Genomic DNA, 10,000 nt, shown 5'->3' with positions numbered 1-10,000 from the left:
AGCAGGAAGGGGTTAGGGCATTGTGCTCTAAGAGGATAATTAAACTCTTAACCTTTTGCGTGGGAGCCAGATCACCCTAGCTACCACACCGTCTGGCACCTAGAATATTTTAGTATAATTTGTAAAGATAATTTTCCCATTCTTGAGAAGTCTGTGGATAAAATTGTATGTTTGAAACAGACTTTGAATTTGTATGCAACACACACACACACACACATTTTATTAACATTAATATTGATTGGCTGCATCAGCTGTCAATCCCTGTAAAACCTGGCAAGAAGATGGGTGATTTAACCAAAAGAAGACAGCAGTACACTGCTACCTGACCTGGAGTGCACCCCACCCAAGAACATTCAGGGCTTTAGAACGTTGCCCTGCGGTTCTCCACATGCAAAGCAGTGCAAGTCCCTCCCAGGCTGATGTTGCTCTGGAGAGAGAAAGAGAGAGGGAAGAAGAGAGAGCGAGAGAGGAGGATTATATGGAAAAGGTTGAGTGTAAGTTTTCTGAGATGTCATACTTGGTCATAGCCTGGCGATTGGACTTGGTCTGGTAAGGGTGCCGTCATTTTCTCCTGCACAAGAGGCGGGCGTAGTTCAAATGGCTGCAAGCTATTGGCCACCAGCGGGGCTAGCTGTTAGATTAAACTTTTACCAAAACCAGTCGGAAGTAAAGGAAATACATCCTTTCTTTGGAGGAATTGCTCCAGGGCAAGTTTCTGCTCAGCTTTCAAAGAAAACCTGCCCCTGAAATCATTTAAAACAGCAGCGACGGCTGCGTCAACGGGTAGCGGTTGCTCCACTTCGGTGGCCGCCATGTTGGATGTAAATTGTAAACACAAAGCTGTTTGCGACGCTTCTCTGTCGTCATCGTGTTTAACCAGCCAATAGCGCGCCAGGTGAAAAAAAGCTTTTGTGATTGGTGCCAAACGGATTGGGATAGGAAACACGAAGATTAAACATGTTCCTTGCCATCCCCGTGTGCCGGGGCGAATTCCAATCGCCGGCAGATGGGCGTGGGGATACCCGGTCTAACTCGGTCACATACTTAACTGGAGCAAGTTGTTTCCATGCTATCATGTGCATTCTCTGGAATGTAGACGTTTTGCACACCCAACTCAACCCACTGCCCCCTCCACCCTCGCTGGTGGAGGGGTGGAGGTTGAGTATGAAAGGGGGAAGAGTGTGTGGAAATAACCTCTTCTGCAAATGAAGTAAAATAAACAGTTTTCCTGTGGGTGAAACGGCCTGCCACAGCATTCTAACTGTGAATACCACTTCACATACCCCATCCCTCCATCCATCCCTCCATCCATTCATTCCTCCGTCTATTCCTCCATCCATCCATCTCTCCATCCATCCCTCCATCCATCCCTCCATCCAGGTGGACGAGCCACTTCCTTTACACCAAGGTTCACAGCCCCTCAACCACTGACTTCCCTCTAGTCACTTCCCTCTGCTGTTGGTCTGTTCTGGGTCTTGGGAAAAAGACAGTCAAGGATGATAGTGATTAGGCTGTTTTAATTCAAGCCAAAATGGTCTGGGTTCACACCCCAATGTCTGCAGTCTCACTATTGGCCTGATTTGAATTAGGCTAACCGATCAGCTCCTCCAAAGTCTGCATCCTGTACTCACAGTTTCATTATGTATCATATAGAGACGTTTATCTGAAGAGAGACTTTTAGCCACTGACAGGGAATTGTCCTGAATGAGCAGGGCGATGGTTAGGTTAGCTTGATCAAAGATATCATAACAGGTACGCTGTGGACATTGGAGTTCGAACACAGAACCTTTCAGCCAGGAGTCAAACACCCTAACCACTAGACTACTCTGCCCCCTTTAAGATAATACTAGAACCTTCTGTCAGGCCGTGGGCAGGTGGGAACCAGAAAAGTGTTGCTTCACTGTGGATTTTCCCCTCCTCAACCTGGCCTTGATCTGAAGGGGCCAACCCCGGCTTACAAAATAATGATTTCTATTTAACACGTGTCAGTATTTCATATAACACCTGATACCCCTGTTCTGTCTGAAGCCCAACATCTGCTCTCGGACTGAGCCTGCTGCCAAGGCGGACTTTCCCTTTCTTCTTCCTATTTCACTGTGTGTCAGCAAGAACTTTCCACTTCCACCATAAACTCTTTGAGACTCTGACCCGAACCACAGACGACCATGACCTCACCGCGGGGAACCCCCCGAGACATGGACTCATATCGTCTTATCAGCCATTTTGTAATGGTGTGTATATCGCCAGGGCAACTATCTGCAGCGTCCGGTTGGAGTCTGGTATTGTTTTGGTCCTCTCTCACTTACACCTTCTTGTACTTTCTTTCTTTCTCTCTTTCGTTCCATGTCTTAGTGATGTGCAGTGAGCCTGCAGGCGCTTGACTGTGCGGTAATGGATAGCTAGGGCTAGGGCAAGGACCTGGTTGTTGTGTTAAGCAGAGGTCAAAGTTCACAGGTTTGAGTGACAGCTGTGCCAAGGTTTCACTTTTGCTTTGAGAGGGAGCTGCCGGGATAACACACAAACACTCGCCAACACACGCAAACACACACACACACGCACACACACACGCGCGCGCGCATACGCACATGCACACTCACGCACACACACACACACACACACACACACACACCCCTTCTGTTGGTAGAGAGGCACATGTGCCTCTCGACAGAGCTGCATCACAGACATTCATGCACTATCCAAGTGACATGTGAACAGTCAGTTAATGAGTTCACATGATAGATACTTGCACTGTGACAGAGCAGTCAATCATCTTCAGGTCAGGACCGCAAGTCCTGAGGTCACTTCCTGTTCCTGTCACTCATCCTGATTCACCTGGACCAATCAAATTAACCCGTCAATTCATAGAAACTGAGCTGTGTGTGGCTGTGTGTGTGTGTGTGGCTGTGTGTGGCTGTGTGTGTATGTGTGTGTGTGTGTGTGTGTGTTTGTGTGCGCCAGTATAGTGAGAGCGAGTGTGTGTGTATGTTTGAAGACGTTTCAGAGTGGATCGTTTTCTCTTTCATCTTCCCAGTTATGAAGTAGGAATGACCTTTTCCCACAATGCCTTGCAGTGTGTTGACCTCTAACTGAAACCAAACATGGACGTTGTCTGGGTGTCGGTTCCAAACGGGTGATTCTGCACCCAAATTATGTTTTTGGGGTCTTTTGGATCTGTCTTGAAAGCATCTATTGGCTGCTTTCAAATGTCTTACAATGATTTACTCACAACATCATAAAGTTCATAATAAGCATCGCCAGGCTAGTACAGTGGTTGGTGCCCTGGTGGTTGGTCCACCCTATCAGCTCTTGCTCCCCGTTGAGGACATGTATAAGAATTCAACAATGTAACAATGGTTTGCAAAAAAAAGTGCCATCTTAATTTAAAGACTAAATGGTCATGTGGGTTTACATTGTTGAGTTATACTTCTAACAAAGATTTAACTAAAAATCCTTCAGCTAAAAAAACATTCAGGTGCATTTACCCATGATGCACTTGTGTGTTAATAGTGAGTTGATGCTGCTGCAGCGTTACCACAGGGGACCTACGAGAACAACCGTCTAGTCCTCCCTCATCTCCTCCTCCATAACTCCAGCATCATCTCCCATGTCCGTAACCCTTATGAGTTGCAGCAACGGTTCCTCCGTTGTCACTGCGGACCTCCAGAGCTGACGTTTACATCTTTACATATAAGTGTTTTTGATTTGTATTAGTGGTTAGTGGTTTCTGAGATCTTGCATCATAATCAATACAGTGTGTTGAGAAATCCTCCAGAGTGCACATCTCAACGTCACACAGTAGGCTGAGATGGCAGTTTAGCTTCTCTAGTAGCAGTCTGTTTAAACAGAGAAAAAATCGGCTAATAACAATATTAACGGTCAAAGGTTCAGGCTTTACCAACTACTGTTATGCTGATTGGTCTGAAATCATACAAAGTAAAAATATATATTGCGGCAAATGTGTTTTTAAGTCTTATCATAAAACTGAGACTTTTCCCATTATCATAAAGTTGACGTGCCGTGATTAGCTTTGTCCTCGTGCAAAAATGTGATAAAATGTATGATCAAATATCTATTACTTAAAAGCCAGTAATCTCCTGCAACCAATGATGCATTTTGGGCGACCCCAAGTGGGGCCCGATCCACAGGTTGGGAACCATCCACGTATGTCGGGTGGTTGGCTGGGATGGAGCAGCGTTTAAAAGATGTTCCCCCAGAGTGCAGTAGGAGAACCTCTTGGGACCAGGCAGGCGTTTACAGGGAGAGTCATTATGCAGTCGCTGTTCCCGCTCTGTTTAGTATACTCCTTCATCTGCCAGACGCGCCTGTCAGCCCCGGAGCCCTGAAAAAAACCTCCCAGAAGCCCCGGCGGCATGCAAACCACTCCATATTTAGTCATCTAATGAACGACTTTCATTAGTCTCAATCTCCTCTCCATCTCTCTCTCTCTGTCTCCCTATCCGCTCTATCCCTCCATTGCCCTTGTGTCATTTTTATACTTCCTCTCTCAGGCTCCTTCTTTCCATCTTTTTCACTTCTCCTCCTCTCTGCTCCTGCATTCATCCCTCACTCACACTGTGCTGCTGGAATCTCAGCTCCATCACTCTCTGTCATCCCCCTTACCTGACTCCATCTCTCTTCCGAAATGTAATTTAGTCTTTACCTGTCTGGGTTGTTTCACCTTTCCTGTTGACACCTGTGTGTGCCTTGCTTTGTCTCCACCCTCACTCTGTCACAATAAGCCTTCCCTGCTCTGTCACATCCCCCCCCCTTCACAAACAATCAACCAGGCTCTCCACCCCACACACCCCAGGCTGGTACGATCAGTTTTTTGTCCTTTTAGTACTATAGTACATCTATCTATATCTATCTTCGTCCACACACATCACAGCCTTGCCCCCCATGCCGGATGTCGGTGTCCATTCATAACGCTGCACCTCAAACAGCCCCACCACTCTCTCCCCACACCATGTAGAGTGCTCCTATTCTTCTCAGAGGGCGGTTGTCACGGTGGCTGGGCTGCGTTGGAGGAGTCCAGAGTGGAACAGAAACAACACTTTTTGAGCTGCTTCTAGAGGAGTATGTCTCCATCCCACCAATGCTCTTATCTCGGGCTCTTTTTTTATCTCCTCCATCCACTTGACTCTAGAAGCAGTGGGAAGCACCTTCCCCCACACAGAGAGATGTTTGCAGAGTGCTTTTCGTGTGTCCCCCCCCGTCTGTTCAAGCGTTTCTGACATCCACTCCTGGACCTTTCCCAAGGGGGCACACTGTTTGCTCCTTGCTGCCCTTAACGGAGAAGATTGGGGGGGCACAACTGAGCGCTTCACTGGGTCCCTTTCCCTTCTGCTGAGGGCCCCCGGCGCCTCTAGCCCTGCATGCTGGGAAAGTAACAACATCAAAAACCGTGCCCCCTTTCTCCTCCCCACCGCCGTCCTAGTTCCTTTCCTAGTCCAAAATGAAGGAGTTTAGTTGAGTTTGTCCCCGTTGGCCTGAGGCGTGGAGACACAGTCTGTCCTCCCTGAGAGCGGACGGAGGCTGATGAGGGGAACGCACCACTAGGGGACCAGGATGTCGGTGGTGGAGGGGGGAGTTGTAGTTTATTAATGGAGTGGGTGGGTGGAGACCGGACCTAGTACCCCTGTTAGGGGATTGCCGCAAAGGAAAACCCCAGGCTGCAGCATACCCCATGCTGCACACCCTAGGCCTCATACCCCAGGTTTCACAGGCTTCAGACCCCATTACCACGGGCTTCATAACCCATTACCCCAGGCTTCATACCCCATTACCCCAGGCTTCATATGAGGCCTCATACCCGAGGCCTCATACCCCAGGCTTCACACCCTAGGCTTCACACCCAGGCCTCATACCCCAGCCCTCATACCCCAGGCCTCATACCCCAGGCCTCATACCCCCTGCAAACCCCCCTGACCCCCAGAGGGCCTTCAGTGTGTCCCGCGGGGCAGGTCTGTAGATGTCAGCCCAGGTACCATGTGAGTGGAGATCAGTGGCGCATTTTTCTTCATTTCTTTTCTGCTTTCTCTTAACGTTTCTGAAATCTTGCAGACAGAAACCATAAAGTTACTTTAACAAAGTGTTTAAACAAATCAGTGAAAGCGATAACAAAAGATGGTGGCCAACGAGATAACTAGACAAACTATGTCCCAAAGTTATGGGTGTACATATTTTGACAGGATTTTATTTGTTATATGAGAGAATGAAAATGTGGCGTAGGTCCGCAGGTCTTAATCCCACTTGTGGCCCCTTAAGGTGCCCTACACGGTGAGTGTCCTAGCGGCAGGGTTGAGCCACCAAGAGGTCCTTTGACTGGAAGAGGAGGTGTGCTGTAGCGTAGGGGACCATGCTGGGGAGAGTGTGTCCTGTTGAATAAGAAGGGGACCGCATTAGGATTCAGAGTCAGCCGCCTGGAGCCTCTTATGTCTCTATTCAACCGCTCCCTCTTTCTTCAAAACCCTGGGGCCCATTTCCCTTGCGCTCACTCCAGCCTACTCTGCCTTTTAGTTAATGAAAAAGTTCATTAGTCACTGTTGAGTGTCACAGGCCGAGCACAAATAATGCAGACGACTCAGAGGATGTTTTGCATAGTTTTACCCACCACTGAATGATGTCCATTTATGGTAAAGAAAGACACACATAATAAAGTACGGAGAGGTATAGTAACGTGCTTTTCTTTTACTTTCTTTTTAGGTTTCATCGTGACGCGAGAAGCTGTGCGTGCGTGAAAGGGATCATAACGGCTCGGCGCTGACGCTGAAAAACACGCGGACAGAACCCCCGGACACCCTTTGAAGCTCCGCCTTCACCTGCTCCATCGCCCGCCGCAGCACCGGGACCCCAACGCCAAGATGTGGGAGGACACCTGGAGGTGTGTCCTGTGGCTGGTTCTTCTGGCGTGGACGGCCGCCGCCGCCGCCCACGCCGCCGCCGCCAACCCCTTCCAGGGCCAACAGGCCACGCCCCCCGACCCTTGCTACGACGAGGCCGGCGCCGCCTGCCGCTGCATCCCCGAGTTCATCAACGCCGCCTTCGGCCAGGAGGTGGCCGTGTCCAGCGTGTGCGGCCGGCCGCCGTCCCGCTCCTGCAGCGCGCTGGAGCGCGCTGCAGGCGAGGACCGGCCGCCCGTGCGCACCTGCCAGGTGTGCGACGCGGCGGACCCCCGGCGCGCCCGGCCCGCCTCCCACCTCACCGACCTCAACTCGGCGCACAACCTCACGTGCTGGCAGTCGGAGAACCTGAGCGCGTCGCCGCACAACGTCACCCTGGCGCTCTCGCTGGGCAAGAAGTTCGAGATCACCTACGTCAGCCTGCAGTTCTGCTCGCCGCGGCCCGAGTCGCTCGCCATCTTCAAGAGCATGGACTACGGCAAGACGTGGACCCCCTACCAGTTCTACTCGTCGCAGTGCCGCCGCATGTACAACCGGCCCAGCCGCGCCGCCATCACCAAGCAGAACGAGCAGGAGGCCCTGTGCACCGACGGGCACGCCGACCCCCACCCGCCGTCCGGGGGGCTCATCGCCTTCAGCACGCTGGACGGACGGCCGTCGGGGAAGGACTTCGACAACAGCCCCGTGCTGCAGGACTGGGTGACGGTCACGGACATCCGGGTGGTCCTGAGCCGCCCCCGCCCCCCCGGGGAGCCGGGCAACAGCGGCGGCGGCGGCGGCGGCGGCAGGGAGGACGGCGGCGAGCAGGGCGCCTCGCTGACCGCCCCGCTGGCCCCTTACTTCTACGCCGTGGGGGACTTCCAGGTGGGCGGGCGGTGCAAGTGCAACGGCCACGCCTCGCGCTGCCTGAAGGACAAGGAGGGGAAGCTGGTGTGCGACTGCAAGCACAACACGGAGGGGCCCGAGTGCGACCGCTGCAAGCCCTTCCACTACGACCGGCCCTGGCAGAGGGCCAACGCCCGGGAGGCCAACGAGTGTCTCCGTGAGTACCGCCACCGGGACCCTGTCTGTCTGTCTGTCTGTCTGTGCAACCTGATTCACGCCGTACTCGTGTCTGTCTGTCTGTATACCTGATGGGCTGACGGTGGGTTTGTCTGCCAGCAGTGTGTGTGTCCCGGTGTATCTGTGTTCTCAGAGTGGGTCCACCTCCTATAGGGGGGCTTTAATCATGTGAACAACACGTCCCTCCGTCCTGCACTCTGCCTCACCCACGTATAAGTGATGGAGTGAGTGAAAAGGAGGGAGATGAAGATGAAAGCATGCAGCTGATCCGGGGAACTGGGGCCCACCCTGAAAAGACCAGCCTGTGACGAGGGACCACAGTCTCTCTCTCTCTCTCTCTCTCTCTCTCTCTCTCTCTCTCTCTCTCTCTCTCTCTCTCTCTCTCTCTCTCTCTCTCTCTCTCTCTCTCTCGTGCACCCCAAGTGTATGGATTTCCCTGTGAATGAAGTGAAGGAGGTATTCTCTACAAGTGACAAGGCTTTCAAAGCGCCTCAGAATTCCTAATGGGGAAACAGAAACAGGAATGATCAGGGGGAGGGGAGAGAGAGAGAGAGAGAGAGAGAGAGATCTCTCTCTCTTTCTCTCTGACGCAATACACATCTCTGTATGATGCAGACTGCTCAGAAAGAAATGTTTCAGGATGTCGGGAACGTTGGTGTTTATTTTGTATAATGCTTGTCCCTTCTCTGCAGAATGTTGGCACCGTGTTATGCAGCCCTTATTTGAACAGTGGAGATAACAGAAATATAGCTTCAATATATCATGGTCATTTTAATAATCAAGGCTCTCTGGAACCAAAAGGAACCTAATCACACCAAAGTATACTAAGAGAAGGAGAGAGAGAGAGAGAAAGATGCAGACAGATATGTATGCAGAGAAAGTATGCAGAGAAAGAGAGAGAGAGACAGATGCAGCGAGCGAGACGGAGAGAGAGACGTAGCAGGAGAGATTTTGACATTAAATATATGGTATCCACAATTTGAATCTGTAAAAATGTATACACACCAGGTACTCTACATGATTTGAGAGAGAGAGAGAGAGCGAGAGGGAGAGAGGGAGGGAGAGAGGGCGAGAGGGAGGGAAAGAGCAAGGGAGAGAGAGAGAGTGAACTCTGGCGACCCGGTTCACGTAGAAGCGGTAGGTTGTGTTGCCAGAACATTCCAGATGGATGAGTGTTTATACAGGCCACGGTTCTGCTGGCGTTGGGCTTGCTAGCTGGCGAACCTGGCAACGCTTCTCTAAACACCGGCCCCAACCTGTTGCCGTGGACAACAGGGGGAGGTGGGTGGGTGTGGGGGACAGGGGTGATGTGGCGATATTAGACAATATGATTCAGGAATGATGCCCCCTCTCCTCCATGCTGCACGAGAATTAACATGGAGTTAATATTAAATCACTTCATGTTCAATTCATTACAACTTTTTGTGTGTGTGTGTGTGTGTGTGTGTGTGTGCGTGTGTACTTCTGTGTGTGTGCGTGTGTGGTTGTGTGTGTGTGTGTGTGTGTGTGTGTGTGTGTGTGTGTGTGTGTGTGTGTGTGTGTGTGTGAGAGTGTGTGTGTGCGTGTGTACTTCTGTGTGTGTGCATGTGTTCTTGTGTGTGTGTGTGTGTGTGTGTGTGTGTGTGTGTGTGTGTGTGTGTGTGTGCATGTGTACTTCTGTGTGTGTGTGTGTGTGTGTGTGCGTGTGTGTGTGTGTGTGTGTGTGTGTGTGTGTGTGTGTGTGTGTGTACTTCTGTGTGTGTGCGTGTGTGTGTGTGTGTGTGTGAGAGTGTGTGTGTGCGTGTGTACTTCTGTGTGTGTGCATGTGTTTTTGTGTGTGTGTGTGTGTGTGTGTGTGTGTGTGTGTGTGTGCGTGTGTACTTCTGTGTGTGTGTGTGTGTGTGTGTGTGTGTGTGTGTGTGTGTGCGTGTGTGTGTGTGCATGTGTACTTCTGTGTGTGTGTGTGTGTGTGTGTGTGTGTATGTGTGTGTGTGTGTGTGCGTGTGTGTGTGCGTGTGTACTTCTGTGTGTGTGCGTGTGTACTTCTGTGTGTGTGT

The 10,000-nt window shown here is 51.0% G+C and overlaps 1 protein-coding gene across 1 annotated transcript in view; it reads left to right on the top strand.

The window, feature by feature from the left end:
- Positions 1 to 6,863: 6,863 nt before the first annotated feature.
- ntn2 (netrin 2) overlaps positions 6,864 to 10,000 on the top strand; it is a gene marked incomplete at both ends in the record, with an annotated part of 25,114 nt that continues 21,977 nt past the window's right edge. Inside the window, one exon of the mRNA XM_084485612.1 lies at positions 6,864 to 7,944. Within this exon, the coding sequence (XP_084341738.1) occupies positions 6,864 to 7,944 (1,081 nt within the window). The remainder of the gene's footprint in view (positions 7,945 to 10,000) is intronic.

This window comes from Micromesistius poutassou (assembly GCF_964030765.1).
Source record: "Micromesistius poutassou genome assembly, chromosome: 21".
Classification (NCBI taxonomy): domain Eukaryota; kingdom Metazoa; phylum Chordata; class Actinopteri; order Gadiformes; family Gadidae; genus Micromesistius; species Micromesistius poutassou.
Note: the sequence above shows the minus strand (reverse complement) of the source record. Positions and strands in the feature narration are given on the sequence as shown.